At 38.9% G+C, this 20,357-nt stretch overlaps 2 protein-coding genes across 4 annotated transcripts in view; one reads left to right on the top strand and one right to left on the bottom strand.

Annotated features, from left to right (window-relative positions):
* Nucleotides 1-20,357, top strand: part of FAM227B (family with sequence similarity 227 member B) — a 226,893-nt gene that overhangs the window by 45,386 nt on the left and 161,150 nt on the right. The window contains exon 11 of the mRNA XM_050966686.1: nt 940-1,005. Within this exon, the coding sequence (XP_050822643.1) occupies nt 940-1,005 (66 nt within the window). The remainder of the gene's footprint in view (nt 1-939; nt 1,006-20,357) is intronic.
* Nucleotides 1-20,357, bottom strand: part of FGF7 (fibroblast growth factor 7) — a 105,412-nt gene that overhangs the window by 5,135 nt on the left and 79,920 nt on the right. The window lies entirely within an intron of this gene.

The raw sequence follows: 20,357 nt of genomic DNA, 5'->3' as shown, positions 1-20,357 counted from the left end.
GGGTAGCACAGACAGGGGCTTGCACTAGCTGCCCGAGTACGTAGCCAGGGTGGCCAGGCAGATTTGTATTCGGCTGGTTAGCCCAAGCTGCTGCCTGTGCTACCCCTTGGTTATGCTGCCACTTTTAGCCCACTAGATTTAACAGAACAAGGATTTGTCTGTCTATTTAAGCTGGGAAGCTCTGTCCCCGCTGCAGTGTAGAGATACCCTTAGTCAAACAATGCGTCTTACTACATACCAATCGTCTGATGGATGCAGTGCTTAATTTGTGCCAAGGCTCAGCCCTGACATATCTAGGCTTGGCACTTCATAGCTCTGGGCTTGCTGCATCAGTTATGAATGTAAAACAATTGCTTGAGCCCCGACACCTCTTTCATTACAAATTAAGCACTGAGTTGTAGTAGACTGAGTGCTTAATCCAGCATAATATAGCCACAGAAAACTGAACTAGTCAGCAGAAAAACTGGCTAGCTGTAGATACCTTACTTTAAACTCCCCCAATCCTTCTACCTCCCCCTAAAACAAACACACTCTTGCAGTGAGCAAAAATCAGATGTCACAAAAAATCAACTGCCAGCTAGGAAAAAGAAAACCATATTGCACTGCTATATCATCTGATCTCTCTGTCAGGGGAGAATAGTCATGCATGTACCATTTAAAGAATAATTAAGGATAACCCAGAAAAAACTTTACAGATATTTTACCTTTAGGATTTCAATTGCCCTCGCCACATATTAAATAACTAACCTTTGTTTGGTTTAACAAAGAAGGTGAGTTGCCCTTCTTGAATTGCAAGGGTGAGTTTTCCACCTGCTCAGAGGAAAGGGGTCATTGCCCTTTTAAAGCCCTCTCCTGCCCCCAAGATTACCTGTTCCACATAAAAAGTAGGCAGCAGTCACACAGACCAGGTCAGCAGACATCTTGCCCTCTCTCCCACAGGTGACCAGATAGGGTCCAGACCTCTTTTACCTGAAGCACGTGAGCAACACCCAACCTCCCACTCATGTAAGTAGTTAAAATACAGGTTTCCTCATGATCTGTTGTTGTTATTACCCTAGATGCTTCTTTCTCAAGGGGGCTGAGAAGGAATTTTTCTCTTACCACCAGATTGGGCTAGGCAAGATGTGGGTTGGGGGCGGGGGTTGGCAGGGAGGGGAAGGGTGGCCTTCCCTACTGCAGGTTAGGCGTCTGTTAGGTTCGGAAAAGGGGGATTAAGCTATACGGTCACAATTCATCATGTAAACTTGTGGCAAACGTCCTGTGCAGATATTCTGCAGGGAATGGACATGGTGATCAGATCAAATGGACTGGTAAAAGATTTAAAGGAGGTATTCTTTAAAGGATCGGAGAAGAGAGGTTTGGGGCTCCTACAACTGGTATGGTGAGATGTCAACCCCCACCACTCCTTTATAGCCCCCTTTCATCCTCAGACAGAGCAGCGGGTTGGCTGGGACCAGGATAGGGGAAGGCTGATGGCAGCCCCCAAGTATTTGGAAAGAATTATGGAATTACCTGCACTGTAAAATTTTATCTGATGGTTAGTCCCAGATATTTAAGACTAGAATTGAGGTCTAATTAAAGCACATCCAGTGTCTCCTGTCCTCCTGGCGTAGTCAGACAGTGCCTGGATGGTTTGACATGGCCCATTAGGGTGTGTCATAAACATACAGCTAAGGATAGCATAAAATCCTTCTTTACCATGTAAAGGGTAAATTCCTCTTTTACCTATAAAGGGTTAAGAAGCTCAGATAACCTGGTTGGCACCTGACCAAAAGGACCAATAAGGGGAGAAGATACTTGCAAATCTGTGGGGGAAGGTTTTTGTTTGTGTCTTTGTTTTGTTCTCTTCGAGTCAGCAAGGAATCAGGGCAGGAAAAATACATCTCCTTAAGCATATCTGGACTAAGCATCTAATATTGCAGAAATACTAAGTAATAGCAAAGAAATGTGTTAGATTATCTTTTGTTTCAGCTTGTGAATTTTCCCTGTGCTAAGAGGGAGGTTTATCCCTGCTTTTGTAACTTTAAAGTTTTTCCTAGAGGGGAAATCCTCTGTGTTTTTGAATCTTTTGTTATTCTGTAAAGTACTTACCAGCTTGATTTTACAGAGATGATTCTTTTACCTTTTCTTTAATTAAAATTCTTCTTTTAAGAACCTGATTGAGTTTTCATTGTTCTTATGATCCAAGGGCTTGGGTCTGTGTTCACCTGTACCAATTGGTGAGGATATTATTCTCAAGCCTTCCCCAGGAAAGGGGGTGCAGGGCTTGGGGCAATATTTTGGGGAAATAGGACTCCAAGTGGTCCTTTCCCTGATTCTTGGTCTAAATCACTTGGTGGTGGCAGCATACTGTTCAAGAACAAGGTGGAACTTGTGCCATGGGAAAGCTTTAATCTAGATGGTAAAAATAAGTTTAGGGGGTCTTTCATGCGGGTCCCCACATCTGTACCCCAGAGTTCAGAGTGGGGAAGGAACCCTGACAGAGTGTGAAACTGTGGTGGCCTCAAATGTTTTTGAATGCTTTAAGGTCCTTGACAGTAGCTCAAAAGACACAGGATAGCTCTGTAAAAACTAAAACTATCCTTTGAAAATCAAGAGGGTAGCAGTGCTATACTGCATAAAATAAACTGCTCATTATTTTCTTGAAATCAAACAATTTAAAAATAATCTGTTTTTCTCTTTTTCAACAAATATAACCTTAAAGTCTCCAGTCAGTAAATCATCCCTGTTCAGAAAAATGCTTAATAACGTGCTTAGTCCCATTGAAGTCAATGAGCCTTGTCAGTGTTTTCTTACATAGGGAGAGATTTAAGCATGTTCTTAAGTGCTTTCCTGATTAGGAGCCCAAAAATGTAAGGATTAGTTCTGCATACAGTAACTACTGGATGAAATTTACAAAAGTGCTCAGCATTGACCTAACTACGCTCTCATTGAAATGAATGCGAGTTTACCATTGACTTTAGTTGGAGCAGAGTTAGGCCCATGCAAAACATTTTAAAAAATTTAATAAATCCAATTTTTTTCTCATAAGCAGAGTCACTTTGTAGTCCTCTACTTAGAACAAAGTATATGTGCAGTAGGAACAGTTTGTAGGTTTGAGTCCAGAATTCTTACATTAGGAAAGAACTTACAACTTTAGTCTATCCCCCTACAGGCCATTACTTGAATTTCAAGTGATATTGATTCCACAATAGTGGCAGTAGATTTCATTCGAAGGTTGATTTTACCATCTAACATTTTTGTATATTTAAATTTATTTTTTTAATTCAATTTAAAATTTCTGAGCAAGGTTCTGGGTAATGATTTTGTATGTATCTTTGATAAAAACGTTTTGCTTTTCATATCTTACAGGCGTTTATAAATGTTTCACCAGTTATATACTGGCAAGAAATATATGCATGAAAAGAGTCTAATGATGTCTATCATTATGTCATTAGATACTCTTAATAGGTGTATATTTCTATGACATTGTTTCAACTATTAGAGAATAAATTATAAACAAAATATGGACACCTTTATATATAATGTATTGATAATGATATAAATACAATATGCACATACTTGCATAATATCCAAAATGTTATATTTATATATGCCACATCCACATAACCATAAACAAATATGCACACGCTGTGTTCTTGTATGTTAACAGAACATTGATATGCCACTATATATAAATGTGGACTTAAAAATAATATAATATATGATAGATTTAAAAATTGAAAATATTTTAAAATAATTCAGTATATTAGGTTACAAATTTTAAATGTAATTAACCCCCCCCCCCCAAGCTTATATAAAACATATATTCTTGGTCCATTTTGTCACTGATTCAATATGAATGTTTTTAATTTAACAATGAGGTTAAAATATGTCTCCCTGCATATGGCAATGATTTTAATACCTTGACTAAAATCACAAGCATAGCAAAACGTTTTCACATGCAAGTAACTATGAGAGTCATAAATTTAGCATCTATCAAATTATTCCAGCCTTGGTGTAGTGGAGTTTTAATACGAATCTGAAATCTGCAGTATATGCAGTAAGTACATTAGCTGCATGAATGCACGTGTATATTTTCACATGCTGAGAACATCTTAATTTCACCTTCCATGCTTAGTCTCCATCCAAAGGTGAATATTTTTGCTAATTTTACGTAAAATCCCTTTCACAGTTTTGTGTTATGTCCATGTACAAGAAAACAAACACTTTTCTCTCTCTAAAATGTTGCCATATTTTTTTTCAACATGGCTAGATCAAAAATAGCTGAATTTGAAACTTGACATGGAAACATTCCTCATTGAGGAGTAGCATATATCCATGATTAAATTAAAACAAGACTGGTAGAAAAATTAACAAAATTGTGAATCCCTTTCACAGTTTTGTGTTATGTCCATGTACAAGAAAACAAACACTTTTCTCTCTCTAAAATGTTGCCATATTTTTTTTCAACATGGCTAGATCAAAAATAGCTGAATTTGAAACTTGACATGGAAACATTCCTCATTGAGGAGTAGCATATATCCATGATTAAATTAAAACAAGACTGGTAGAAAAATTAACAAAATTGTGAATGTTTGAAAGTGACATATTCAGCATTTGAAGAACAGATTTTCAGTCAAGGTGAAATTCTGATAATGAGCACATAGCCTGAGTGTCAACCATATGCGAGTGGCCCTGGAGGAGCAGACTCTTTGGCTGCCTCTGGATATCTGAGCTACAACTTCAGCGTGGCCAATAAAGCAGGATTTGGGCTGGAGTAGTAATGTGGCCACAGCTCCTCCCTGATATATATGTGTATATGGCAGTGGAATTATGTAGTAGATGGGCCAACTGAACAATGGCTTGTACCCAGCAGGTCTTTCCTCTTACCTTTTGACATAAATCTAAGAATCTGCAGTTATAGAGATACAGTGGCCCTTTTTGAATTCTTTGAAAGATGTTCATGCTTCAGTTGTATGTTGTTAGTGGGGCTGGGCAGGAAACAAGAAATCTGTTTAGCAGAAAAATACTAAATTTGGTTGCAGTCTGATACAAAACAAAACCAAAAAATTCTAAATGTTTAATGAAAAAATGAGAAAGAGAGCCCCAGAATGGCCAAGTGGTGAGTGCACTCACCTGGAATGTGGAGACCCAGATTAAAGTTGTTGCTCCAAACCAGACAGAGCAGGGACTTGGATCTGGGTTTCCCACGTCTAATGCGAGGTCCCTGTCCATGGGGCTGGTGGCTATTCTACAGTGCAAAAGTATGTCTCTCTGTCTCTCATTTTTTCCACCCTTGACCTGAGAAGCCTTTCCTGATAAACGTGTTGTTCAGACCAATACTTTTCTGCAAAAAGTTTAGGTTTCAACAAATTGTCATTTTCTATTTTAAAAAAATGTTTTGGTGAAATATTCCTGACCAACTCTAGTTATTAGTAATTTAGTTACAAGTGGTGTTATGCTACTACATGCTTTCCTAAGGAAACTAGGAGACATCAGTCAACCAGGTTTCTGAGTAGAATATTTCTTATCCTGTTTTTCTCATTTCATTTTCCCCTCCCCCTTTCTTTTTCCTTTTTCTTTCTTCAGTAAGGATGATAATATGGAACATATGCATGAAGGTAGTATGGCTGATGGAAATGAGTATCTAGAAATGGAAATTACCACATCTGAAGTGGAAAAAAACCCTTAAAGAGCTTAATACACTCAAATTGTGGGGACCGGATAACTTCTGTCCCAGATACTGAAAGACTGGCACAAGAGATTGCTAGTCTGGTAGCAAGTATTTTTAATAAATCTATCTGTTTGGGGTACTACAATTTGCCTGGAGAATAACTAATGTACCTATATTTAACAAAGGCAGAAAAAGTGACCTGAACAATTATAGACCTGTTAGTCTGACTTCAGAAGTAGGCATGCTTTAGAACAAATTGAGACGGAAAGACGAAATTAAATTCATCGAGGTCAATGGTAAAGGAGATGTAACACAACATGGATTTATGAAAGGTAGAACCCAGTTTCCTTCTTTGAGAAAATAACTTACTTTTTTATATAAGTGAAGTGCAGTAGATCTAATTTACTTGGACATCAGCATAGTATTTGATATGGTGCCATGGGAAATTATTTGTTAAATTAGGAAAGCTGGCAATAAGTACAAGAACTGTAAGATGGATAAGGAACTGGCTAAAGGGGACAAGGCAATGGGTTGTGCTGGACTGGAGGGAGGCTACTAATAGAGTTCCTCAAAGATCACTCTTGGTACCAGGAGCGGCGCCAAGGTTTCTGACGCCCTAGGTGGAAGGCCATTTCACCGCCCCCCGTGGGTCCGGTGGACCTACCGCAGTCATGCCGGCGGACGGTCCGCTGCTGGAAAGGCTCCGGTGGAGCTGCTGCAATGATGCCGGCGGGCGGTCTGCTGGTCTAAAGGCTCCGGTGGACCTGCCGCAGGCATGACTGCGGTAGGTCCGCCGGAGCCTGTAGACCAGCGCACCGTCCGCCAAAATGACTGCGGCAGCTCCACCGGAGCCTTTCCAGAAGCGGACCATCCGCCGGCATGACTGCGGTAGGTCCACCGGACCCGCGTGCCGCCCCCCCCCGGCAAAATAGCGCCCCCTCCAAATTCTGGCGCCCTAGGCCATTGCCTAGGTCACCTAAATGGTAGCGCCGGCCCTGCTTGGTACCAATCTTATTAAATATTTGTATTAATGACCTTGGCTCATAAAGTAGGAGTGTGCGGATGAAGTTTGCTGATAATACAAAGTTGGGAAGCATCATCAGTACAGAGAAGGTACAGAATATTATACAGGAAAAGCTGGATGATCTTGCAGATAGGAGTGAAAGAAATTAGATGAAATTCAGTAATACAAAGTGCAAGGTTAAGCACTTAAGGTCTAATAATAAGAATTTCTGCTACAAGCTAGGGGCTTACCAGTTGGAAGTGACAGAGAAGGAGAGAGACTTGTGTGTGTGGGTTGCTCACAGGATGACTATGAGCCACCAATGTTATGCAGCTGTGAAAAAGGCAAATGTGATCCTAGGATGGTATCAGGCAAGGAGTTTCCAGCAAAGGTAGTGAAGTATTAATGCCATTGTACAACTCTGGTCATATATGTTCAAGAAAGATGATTTTAAACTGGAACAGATGCAGAAAAAGAGCAAGTAGAATGATCAAGGGATGAAAGGACTATCTTATGAGGGGAGACTGGACAAGTTTAGTCTAGCAAAAAGAAGGCTGAGAGGGGATATGATTGCTGTCTATAAATACAATAGGAGGGAGGGGAGGTGAATTGCTATTTAAGCTAAAGGACAATGCTGGTGCAAGAACAAATGGATATAAATTGGCCATGAACAAATTCAGGATGGAAATTAGAAGACAGTTTCTAACCATCAGAGGGGTCAAGTTCTGGAACTGGCTCCCCAATAGTTGTTCTGGGAGCAAACAACTTAATTAGTTTTAAGAGTAAACTGAACACATTTATTACTGCAACTGTATGACAGGGTTGGTTGTGATGGTAGAGGGAAGAACTCAACAGCTCTGGGGCTTACTTCCAGTTTAAGTTTTATGTTTCCTAAAAGATCATGCTTCAGGGTTTCAGCCAGCCACCTGCAGGTGTCAGGAAAGGATTCCCCCCTCCAGTGTCTTCGGGTTTTTTTTTTAAATCTCTTTCCTCTGAAGTATCAGGGATAGCCACAGCTGGAGATGAGTCATTAGACAAGATGGCCAGCCTCTGAGGTTTCTCTCTCTCAGGTGTTTGGCTGGCTGGTTCTTGCTCACATGTTCAGGGTCTAACTGATAACCATATGTGGAGACGGGAAGGAATTTCCCCCCAGTTCAGATTGGCAGTAAGTTTGTTGAGTTTTTGCCTTTTTCTGCAGCATGTGGGTGTGGGATACTTGCCAGGATTATGTGGGTATATCTCACGTAATCATTTCCCTGCCATTGTGGGGGCATTGGGCACCAGTGTATCTTGGTCTCTCCTATTCCCTGTCTATGGTACATAATAGTCTGATCTCCTGTCAGCTGTAATACTTTGGTCTAAAGTTGGTTGTTAGATGTAGTGTGTGGGTGGTAGGTTGTTCTGGTGGCCTGTGATATACAGGAGATGATCAGATAGACCCTTTGACCTCAAACTCTTTCTGAAATTCAGAAAACTACATTCATGTTTTGACTGGATTGAGAAAGGCCGTTGATTGCTTTCCTTCCAAGTGCCACTCAATTTTCTGAACTATAGGCAGTTGGGAAGGCACAGGCGTTTTGCTCCTTAGGCGTTTGTATGATTAAGGCCAACAACAAAACAGCAATATTATGTCATGAAAGGAGATAGTATGAAGAACCATCAAACAACCTTGGTTGTGCAAACTCCTTCACTGATGCTGAAGAAAATTCACTGTATCCATTCTAGTGTATGTTTGATGACTAGTTTACCTTAGGAAGCTGACCTGTTCATTTCAGGGTCCCTCTGTACAAAAAAGCAGCAAATGTGAACTTCTTTCTATCTGGGTTTTTAATCTCACATGTGAACTCCGGTTGGCTGATTTGCCTGAAGGAAGAGGATCAATACAAGCAGATGATGTGGAAAAAATGGGCAGTAGTGGCAAGTCAACATACAAAAGTTTGTAGATTGTTTTAAACCAGTGATTCTCAAACTGGGGCCGCCGCTTGTGTAGGCAGGCCGGGCCAGTTTGTTTACCTGCCCCGTCTGCAGGTCCGGCCAATTGTGGCTCCCACTGGCCACGGTTTACTGCTTCAGGCTAATGGGAGCTGCTGGAAGCGGTGTGGGCCGAGGGACGTACTGGCTGCCACTTCCAGCAACTCCCATTGGACTGCAATGGTGAACTGTGGGAGCCTCGATCGGCTGGACCTGCGGATGGAGCAGGTAAACAAACCGGCCCAGCCCACCAGGGGTTTTCCCTATACAAGCGGCGGCCCCAGTTTGAGAACCACTATTTAAAACATTAAGGATGAAATTCTGGCCCCGCTGAATTAAATGGCAAAACTACTACTGACTTCAATAGGACCAGAATTTAATTTTGTGTTGTGGAAGCAAGGAATGCTTGCTCAGTAGGATATGCAGGACAATAATAAAATGCACTGAATTCTCTAGTCATTTCAAAGTTTCCTATGATTTTAAAGCAGTCTGGCTCAGACCTGGAATCAGTTTTGTGTGGTATCTCGACTTTTACAGTAGCCAGTACCGCACACTTCACAGGAAGGTACAAGAAACTACACAGTAGGCAGATGTGGAAAAATCCACCCACATAAAAGCCTCTTTTTTATACCTAATAGTCAAACCAGTCCCTAAGGCTTGAAGCATAGGGTTTTATATCCCTTCCAAAAAATTCTAAGTGTTAACTGTTAGTACTGTGAATCTTCTTGTTATCCAGATAAATGTCTAGTACCACTTTGAATAATCTTGTTAAATTTTTTATTTCAACAACATCCTGTGGCAATGAGTTCTACAGTCTAATTATGCACTATGTGAAAATGTATTTCTTATCAGTTTTGAATTTGCTGCCTTTCGATTTAAATGAGAAGACTCCTTGTATTATGAAACAACGCTTTTCCATATCATACTTTTATCTTGTCTGCTCTTGCTTGTCTCTTTTCAAAATAAATAATCCCAATCCTTTCAATTTCTTTTGATATGAAAGGATAAGAATCCAACAAGAGAGGAAGAGAAAGAGGAAACTTTTACACTTTTTTTGTTTGGAAACAGCAATTAGTTGTTCAGTTTGAGTAGTTTTGTTATTTTAGTGGCATTATCTTAGTGTCTTAAATTTATTATATAATCATACTGAAAATGCTGAAGAAGGGAGCAATCTGAAAACCTATGTCAGAGCATGGCTTTTCCTATAAATGTTATTAGAACAATATTGATCCATTTCAGAATAATCCAGACATTGAGATCCAGTAGTTCTTAGCATAGAGTTAATAAATTAAATTAATAATTTAAGTTAAATAAATTAAAAATAATCTAATCTATTATGGCTGTCCTTGATCAATATGGACTCTTAGTCTACATGGCTGGTGAGCAAAAGGCAACCAATATCACATGTGTTGCCATGTGTATGAGGCCAACAGTCAGAGCCAATGTAAAAAGTAGAAAACAATGGACTACATTCAAGACGTGGAATAAAATATTCACCATGAATTAGTGAAAACACACAGCAAGAAAACCTTAAGGAGTCGTCAAGGTTAAAACAACTTCGCAAGACTAAAACGCCTTCAAACCACAAAACAGATGCTGGCATTACTGTAAAGTGCAGCTGTTCCAAGAGCAGAGCATAGGTTTGTGTAGTGAATGTGTGTTTTGCAGCTTGGATTCTCTTATACAACTTCCGACCACAAATACGGAGGCACAAGTGCACCTACCCATAACATTCCATTGCAGCAACTCTGTGAAAGAAGCTTCTGGTGTTACTATCTCTGCTATAAACAACCAGAAAAGTCGATAGGAACTCCTTATGTCTCACCTTCACTAGACAGCAGCTCAGTATACTTCCTCTACTTAAGAGAAGTGTTTCTTTGGCCTTTCACCTACCATATAGGAAACATTTTTCCACGCCACCACCAGTTAGGCTTGCACATGAGTAAAAATAATTACAGGTACTTAACTCTGCCTCATACTGAGCAGTTGTTAGTCTCTGTGCTTGCATCCTTACTCACAAATGACCTGGATAACAAAGGAGCAGTCCCCAGGTGGAATATATAATGTATGAGGAAACATGTACCAAACTGTAATCTCCAACATGATGATGAGATGTTTAACAACCAGTATTGTTACTATTACCCTTTTTGCAATAGCACCAGCAGAGATCAGCGCTCCATTGTGCTGAGAATTGCACAGACACAGGATGAAAGAAGGGCATGCAAAAAATAAGTAGAATGATTAGAGTTGTGGATGGTAAAGGTTAGATTGGTTCCTCTTTGTTGAGTGCTTCTGAGGGTGGATGGGAGTTTTGTTGATTTTTGTATGTGTTTTACAGATTGGCAGAGGCGGCTCCAGGCCCCAGCATGCCAAGCACGTGCTTGGGGCGGCACGCCACGGGCGGCACTCTGCCGGTTGCCGGGAGGGCGGCAGGCAGGGCCCCGGTGGACCTCCCGCAGGCGTGCCTGCGGAGGGTCCGCTGGTACGCCTGCAGGAGGTCCACCGAAGCTGTGGACCAGCAACCGGCAGAGGGTCCCCCGCGGGATGCCGCCATGCTTGGGGCGGCGAAATGTGTAGAGCCGCCCCTGCAGATTGGAGATGAAGGGAGAGGCATGAAGGGATGACTTAATAGGCTCCAGGAAGCAGGAAAGACAAAGGAATAGGAAGAGTGAAATTGAAGGGACAGAGAAGCAGAGATGAGGATAAGGAAAGAGCAAAATAGGGAAGGAAGATGCCAGCGGAGGGACTGTGAAGGATGGGGTGGAGGCAGTCAAAACAAGCAGTCAGTCAGCAAAAAGAAAATGTCCAAAACCTTAAGTGAAGGCAGCAGAGTGTGAGGACGTCTCCTGTGTCCTGGGAGCTATGAAGAGGTGCTTGGTTACCTGCTCCTGTTGGGGTAGTCTTCAATTTCTAGGACTGGCTCTGCCCCTGGTTTCCTCTCCAAAGCTCATGTGGTTAGGGAAGAGGGGCTTGCATGTGACCTAATGCCTCTGGTAGAACCCCTAAAATCCTAATGAAGTTTGAGTCCAAAGGAATTAGGAGTTGGAACATGTTTCCTCCTTATTCCCGCCAGAAGGCAGGGATTAGTTTTTGGCAGTAAAAGGTGCTCTTATTAGTTTTTCTGTGTTCCATATTCTGCTCATCATTTTTTACCTTGGACTTACACATTCTGGCACATTTTCCAGCACTGTGCAGGATCAATTATTTTATTTCTCTGTGATCAGCTTACCAGCCAAAATGCTGATAACATGATTCTTTCCTGACACTTTTCTACTTTAGAGGATGAGAATGTGACACCAACCATTCCTTGCTGTTTCTAAGAACTGTCAGCTCAACCATCAGAACAGTCTAATTTTAGGCATCCAACCAGCAGGGCCGCCCAGAGGGGGATGCAAGTGGGGCAATTTGCCCCAGACCTCGGGCCCTACAGAGGCCCCCCATGAGAATATAGTATTCTATAATATTGCAACTTTTTTACGGAAGGGGCCCCCGAAATTGCTTTGCCCCAGGCCCCCTGAATCCTCTGGGCAGCCCTGCCAACCAGACCTAACCTACTTCAAAACATCTTTCCCACTAGCTTTCCTTCTGACTTCTCCTTAGCTCCAAGAAGCCTATATGACCAATAGTCTTTTATTGGCCATCAGTGTATGCAAAGTGGGTGCCCTCTGACAAGAATGCCCAGGGAGCAATGGGAAAAGTTTCTTAAGTGTATGTTTTGTACTGTGGAAGCCTTGTGCATATGGCTCCATTTCCAAACACTCCAACATCATCTGGTGTTTTTGCAAATAGCTCTCTCCTCCTGATGTCCCTGTGGATACTGCTCTCCCAGAATGAAAGCCCCACTCACAAGTACCATTTTTATCTATAGCCTTTGCCACAGGAGGGTTTTGGCATCAGAAACATTTTCCAGCAGAACAGCTACCATGGATTTTTCCCTCAGTTGTTCCTCTAGATTGGCATATGTGTATGTTATGAGAAGACATTTTCATGTAAAGAATGAAACCTGTATCACAGTGGTTGTGAGCCTGCTTGCTCCCCTTTTAAAACTGCCTTTAAATGCTGGAAAGAAAGGGAAAGAAATAGAGGAGGTATAGTTCCTCGGGAAAGGCAGACAAAGACAAAATTCATCATAGGATCTCTCTCTTATGCATTATAAGCACTTTCTCTTTAAAATTGATGTTTGTTCATTTTTAACACCTCTAAAGTGTATTTTTTAAAAATTCTAAATGTTTCATAATGGCAGAATTTTCTTCCATCTCTACATATGAAAACATCTTTGTTTTTTTAACCTTCTGCACATGATATATCACATTTGATCCGTATATCAAAATCAATTATGAAAGCAGAAAGTTCGCTGATTTTTATGAAGACAGAAACTGGCATTGACAAAAAAAAGCATTTGTAGGGAACTTGTACATAAAGCATCTAGTGAGCACTGCCCTTAAGTAAATTGTGTTGGATCTCAAATTGGTAAAGATGGGACAGGAAAGACTTGGATGGCGAATAAGTGAAAGAAAAATGAAACTGTTTTTAACTGCGGCTTACTTGTGTTTCTAATTAATTAATTTGGGAATGCAGTGCATGCTTACGAGTTCAAATGACCTTTAAGATGATTCAAGGCCAAGAAAAAAAAACCCTCTATTTTTTCCTTACGACAGAGTTTAAATGTAGTTTATGCTATTTGCTCTTTTATTCTGAAGATTTAATAAGTTAATATTTGTGCTTTTTAAAGCATTGATAGCAATCAAGAAAGTACAAATTAAAAGAGGTTCAATTGTATATACTTTTGGAAATGTTTCACATAGACTTTATTGATGTTAACTTGTGCATGCTTGCATTATGTGAGACAGCACAGTAAATACATTCATTAACTGCTAATTAAATTTGAAGAGTCTTTCTAGAAGACTATATCAGTATTTATATGCTGAAAGTAGTCGCGTACTTTAATGGAACTGATTTGTAGATCGGTTTTAAGAAGCACCACCTTCTTTGACACAACTGTATATAGATACAGTATTATTTTGAGTGTATCATTTTAGTTGTGATATTTTTATTAGTTGTATGCATCTTTAAAATTCATTTTTAAGTAGAGTAATTTGTGAGATTGTCTTTTTCAAACAGAATGGAGTGGAATACAAAATAACATGAAAAGTATTCATCTAAAAGATGTATCAGATTGAACTCTTTTCCTTTCTTGTTATTGAATTAAATTCTCTTTTACCATATTACTGTTCACAGAGTTAAGAATTTTAGTTTATATTCCGAACTGGCTTCAGCAAAACAATTGAAGGTTTGTACCAGCAGGTACTATACAGAACTGACTTTAGTGAACTCTGTAATTTCACACAGAGATTTAAAAAATCAACATATTTTACACAAAGAAAAATAAATTACTTGTACTTACCTGGAATATACTGTATATGCATTTTAAATAAATTTCTAGTTGCTTCTATTTACACTTCCTAAGCAGTATTCAAATGGCAACAGAAAACAACTGACACATCAGACGTATTCCAGCTGATCCTCATATCCACTATTTCTTTTCTTCTCTAAATATAACCTTTCACCTTTGCTTCTTCCTTTGATTCAATGGCACTGGAGTCTGGATTTCATGACATGACACAGAAATGAAAAATGTACTATCATTTATTGTAGGAGCCAGTGCAAAGGGACAAAAAAGATTTGAGTCTGAATTTGTTTAGCTTCAGTTTCCCACCATTAGATGTTGTTATGCCATTGCCCTTTTAGATTAAAGAGTTTTTGCTATCAGAATTTCTCTTCCAGTTTAGGTACATATCTACCATGATCAAGTTTCCTCTTAATCTTCTCTTTGATAAACTAAATAGAATGAGTTACTTAAATCTTTCCCTATAAGGATGAATTTTCACACCTTGAATCATTGGTATTGCTATTTTCTGAACCCTTCCAATTTTTCAACATCCTTTTAAAAGTGTGGACACCAGAACTGGACAAAGTATTCCAGTAATGGTCTCACTGAGAAGTAATACCACCTTCCTGCCTCTATTCAATATTTCTCAACCATCATACTGAGATGACAGTATTGTGCTGAGAGCTGATGTTCAGTTACTTATCCACCACGACTCCAAGTCTTCTGTGGAGTACTGCTCTCAGTCTTCCATCCATTAAGTGTACCCTACATTCTTTTTGACTAGATGTGGGACCTTGAATTTGTCAGTAGTAAAACACATGTTGTTCAAGGGAGCCCAGCCACAAGCAATCCAAATTGCTCTGTAAAAATGACTTCTCTAATCATTAGAGAGATAAGGTGGTGGGGTAAACCAACTTGTGCTGATGAGAGAGAAGTTTGTGAGCTTACACAGAGCTCTTTTTTCAGGTGTACCTCACCCACCCTATCTCTCTAATATCCTGGGACCGACATGGCTACAACACTTCCTTAATCATTATTTACCACTCCATCAAATTTTGTGTCACTTGCAAACTTTCTCAGCAATGATTTCCTATTTTTTCCAGATCATTGATAAAGATATTGAATAGCACTGGGCTAAGAACTCTTTTCTACAGGACACCATTAGAAACACCCTCAATGGATGATGATTATGATGGTTTACGGTTACTTCTTGAGATCTATCCATTAGCCAATTCTTAATTTATTTAGTATGTGCTTTTGTACAGCACTATTTTTAAATTAGATTATGCAGTACCAAGTCAAATGGTTTATAAAAGTCTAAATAAATGTCAACATAGTTATCTACCTTTATCAGCCAAACTTGTACTCTCAGACAAAAATCAAATTTGACAAGATCTATTTTCCATAAAACCCTATTTATTAGCATTAATTATGCTATTGTCCTTAAATTCTTTACTGATTGCATCCCATGTCAGCCTTTCTGTGGTTTTATCAGGATCAATTGGGTAAGCAACCTAAGAGGCTAATTGACCTATATTGATAGTTTCATTATCATGAGTGTTTTGTCAAGGAGTTCTATGTGTAGATGTTACTTTAGTGTGGAAATTCAGTTGAGAGCATTTGGCACATTTGCTGTTCTTGTGGTAAATTGAGAAATAGCTTTGTTAAGAATACATATTAAGAAAGAGGCATTGTGTTGCAGTGATGATTATTCACTCCATAGTGCTGCTCCACAAAAGTAAAAAATTTAAACAAGTTTATGCAAGGCCTTCTTGGTTAAAGTAAACCAATTACATGCATTTTAATAATATTTGCTTACCTAATTAATTCCAAGTTAAATTTCTACATGGTTTGGAAACTGGCGGTCTCCAAAAATCAATGGTGATGCTTTTGATGACATTCTCTAGATATTCTCTTTCAGGGATTGGAGGCAGTATGTTTTCAGTTAAATGTCCTCAAATTGTGGAACTCACTTTTTCTGATGCTTTACCAGAGCCCATATTTACTACTATTCGGAGTACAATGCAAGACATCTCTTTGGTTAAGCATATGATAGACTATGGAAGATCATAGGTTTAGTTATGATTCCTGAGGCAGTATGGAGAGGGGAACTATGGTATCTTTTATGATCAGTTTAAATGTATGAGATGCTCCATTTAATCTAAGAAATGCATTGGGCACAAACAATGGCAGTGGGGTATAACAATACCAGTTAATAAACAAAAGTGCACCAAAGTGGAAGTTATTCAGTTTAAAATTTCCTTATTTGACATTTTATCATCTATGGATTTCTCCACTTTTGCTTGTTTGTAATACTTAAACAGTTTAATTACAATTTCTAGATGGAACAAGTTAAGGACCAAGTGTTCTGTTGGTGTGCAACAGTTGATGGATAAGATGGTTGTGAAATTTGAGCCACTCAAGACTAATCAGAAAGAAACTACTTACTAGCTAGGTGCTTTGGAGATGATACGAAGAGGATAAGGATGACATTAAAACTGAATTTACAAAGGAAATCAAGACTAAAATTGAGAACTGAGTTGGTTGAAAATAAGATAATGTGCAAATGAGTATATTAATGAGAATCCAGGGACAAAATTAGTTAGATCCGTTGATCTGGAAAGTTCTGGAAGATGCTTATCTGAGATACTAACTTTTTGGAACTTAATTATGGTTATTGCTGCCCTATAAATACCTAAGACAGATAGTTTCAAGGCTGCAGTTTGTTTTAGCTGTCCCACCAAGAGTGAAGCTCCCTAGGAATGTCTCTAGGAATGATCTGAAACTGACCCAGCAAACTGCTGAGCCTCCTTGAGAGTTGCTGAAAACTGCTCCACTCCAGTCAATTGGAGTGAAACACCCTTGGTGCTTTTCAGGAGGCATGCAGACTCTTGCAGGATCAGGTCCTTGAAAACAGTTTGTGATCAAAATAAGATTATAAAGGCTGCCAAGAATTTAATGACTCCAGCATTAAGCTGTATCCCCTTTATTTCCCTGATGACTTGCCGCCATAAGTATCATGTAATGCATCATGCCAAGAGGCTTTTCATACAGAACTGCTTTATTCAGTTGCTAACATACATCTTCCCATTTTCCAATTCCATGAGTTGAATTCTTGCTACTCTGTGTCAAACTTAAAATGACAAGACCTCTTTCAGAGTGCCAGTTGCTGAGCTTATTATGGAAAACACATCTATATTAGCCAAAAGATGATGATAGTTTCATGGAGAAATTAAATGTTGACTAAGATAACTTGAACTCAAATATGTACTCCTTTTTCCAGTTGGCTAAGGATAGTTTTTGCTGGCCAGGTCTATGCAGCACATTTTTTCAAAGATTGAGAAAGAAGAACTTTGCATCCAGTTTCTCCTATTCCTGATGTCATAATAATCTGCACATGCTTTCAGAGTCACATATGCTTACCTTTGTGACAAAAGTAAAGTTTTAATATTTTTTACTCCGGTGAGCCCTGTAGTTCCTACACAGCTATGAAAGAGTAAGATGGATTCCATTCTTTTATTCTGCATCATCAATAGAATAGAACTTTAAATGAGTCTGTTATACCTCTACAGAACCATGTCAAAGCTAAATTGCACAGGTATCAGAAGCTTAGTACATTCATCTGAAAATCAATGAGAGACAAACAAAATCCTACAAGACTTTTTGACTGTTACCATTCAGAGAAATTTTAGGAAGTGTCTACCAGTAGGTCAATACTCACATAAAGCTTAATCCTCCCTCTTTTCAGTATTGAAGAGTGGGGATTTCAGTGAGACTGCTCTTATTAATAAAGCTTTGCAGAATCTGTCCCTTTCTTGGTGAAGGAGGAATGCTTTAGAGAAAATACTCCATCTTACTATATAACCATTTTGACAGATTAGTTAAATATGGTACGTGAGGCAGTCTTGTAAAATAAAAGATAATTTAAGGAAGTATTTTAGACACGGACCCATTGTGTATTAACATGAACTTATAATTTGTTAGTTTTGATTATTATATCTAATTTGCAGTTTTGCTTTGTGGCATATTGCTTGACTTTGAGTTAATATTAAGTTTAGAGCATAGCCACAGATATTATATGAGTGCTTTCTCAAATTCCTAACGTATGTATTCCACCCACTTTCTACTTTGGAAAATTGAGGCACACAGTGGCTAAGCAACCTCCCTGAAGTCACAGAGTGAATCATTGTATAGTTACCAATTGATCCAGGAAATTCTGACTCCCATTCCCCTGCTCTAGCCACTAGGCAAATTTCCTTGAAGATGTAGGTCTGTTTGGAGCACTGACACTTCCAGCCTTAATCTTTTTGGTACTTAATTTGATATCTAAACACCACATGTGTGACATTTCTCATTTAACTACACTGAAAAACCATGGTAGTATTCCAGTTTTGAGAACTGTTTTGTGAATAACAATATATGGTATCAGCCACTTTAAGAAAAATGTGCCTCTCCTGAGCATTACAGTAAATTAATGAATTTCTAATTAAACTCATTAGGAATTCTTTACTTTCACTGGTCTCCATTGTATACTTCATACAAATATTTTCTTGGTCAAACTCTTTTACAGTACTTAGTCATTTTTCTTTTTGCTGGAAACTACATTTCACTTCAATAAAACAATGCCCCTAAAGCTAAACATATGGTGATAATAAGGAATAATATTGTTATTCGGGATTAATGTTCTTCCATAAATCCTATGTCTTATACTGATTATGACATAGGATTGGGTGTGCTGGTACTCTTTTGCATTAATTATGGTGTTAATAACCTAACTAGCACTAAAATAGAATAAGAGGAAGACAGACAAAATTCAGAATCACGTTTATGAAAGTAATTGCTACCAAACAATAAGCAAATTTTAACAGTTTGTAGCTAAAGCTTGTTCAACAAATATCATCTCTGAGTCTCAAGTCAAAGATATCCCTAATCTTCATCCTTTTCATTAATATTCATAGTCACAAAGAATCATCTATTTTTGATTATTCCAAAAGTAAGCTCACAGACCCAAAGAAAGAAAAGGCTATATCCCTAAATTTTAGCTTTTAATTTATTTGAAACAAAATGACTGCCTGAATGCTTTCATCCATGAAGGTTTACTTTAGAAGAACAAGTCTCCCATTGGATGTGTCTTAAGGTTTAGATTTGAGAAAAACATTCTTTGGAGTTGATTTTTTTCTGTTACTTTTAGAGGAGTCTTTTTGCTTTACTCCTCTTTGGTCTTGTTCATCAAAGGTCCTTCCATAAAATTACACACCTCTTTTTCTCTAGCAGAGACCTGCTGGACTTTGGCTGCTCTTTCCAATTTTCCTTGCTCTTTTAATATATTTATAAATTTTTCAGAATACCAAATGCAATAAAAAGCCTTGAAAATGCACTCTGTTGTGTAGTAACATGGATGAACTGATAGTTACAGATTCACAATTACTACTATGTACACAACTCATACCATATGGTACATTTTTGGTGAACCTCTTCCATAAATCATTCTTTTCAGAAAGTTCCATGCGACATGTCCTTTCAATCAAGACCTTGTGATGGTAGGTACCTTGCTCTTTTTCCAGTGCAACCTGGTCCATCTGCTAAACAGGATAAGAGAGCACAAATGGTCTTCTATCTGTTGGTACCTGACATGTCATTGACTGTGCAAACTCATGATGTGTTCATGTTCCAGACCTCAGATGCTTCATCACCCAGGCTCAGAAATTTTGGATATCCTTGCAATATCACACTCATTTTCCCCTTGGGCAGAGGCTGTGAATTCCATAAGTCCATGTTTACTTTAAAGAAAGCTTTATATATAGTCTCTTCTACTTGATAGTCTTGATAACTGAAAATGAAGAACTCTCCACAGTGATTTTTTTCAGGTGAACAGCATCTTTTGATGCCATGAGTGGCAGGAATCTGTGTGCATTGAAGAGACAGGGGAAGGAATCCAGACTGCCTTTCAGAGTAATTTTTCTCAAGTCCCAAGCTGATGAGTAAGGGATACATTTATATTGTTCCAGTATTATCTTGTCAATTCTGGCATAGGTAAGCTGATTTCTGATTCTAACATCAGAACCTCTACTTCCTCAGTCAGTCTGAAACAATTCACTTGTCCAGAGAAGATCAAGACATTTTACTCAAGACCCAGTTCCCCTCCTCACTAACTCACTGATGTTTTTCAAAACCTTGTACAGAACATCAAACTTCCTTACTATAAGAGTATGTTCTTTAATGCACAGAGAAATTTTTGATCCCGTGAATAGGCCTTTACTTGATATTTTATTTACCTAATTTTCTAAGTAAGTATTCACAGTTTTCACTAGTAAGATTTGCCTTGCAGCTAAATCTAA

The sequence above is a fragment of the Gopherus flavomarginatus genome, chromosome 9, assembly GCF_025201925.1.
Source record: "Gopherus flavomarginatus isolate rGopFla2 chromosome 9, rGopFla2.mat.asm, whole genome shotgun sequence".
Classification (NCBI taxonomy): domain Eukaryota; kingdom Metazoa; phylum Chordata; order Testudines; family Testudinidae; genus Gopherus; species Gopherus flavomarginatus.
The sequence above is the reverse complement of the archived record's forward strand: the minus strand, read 5'-3'. Positions and strand labels throughout refer to the sequence as shown.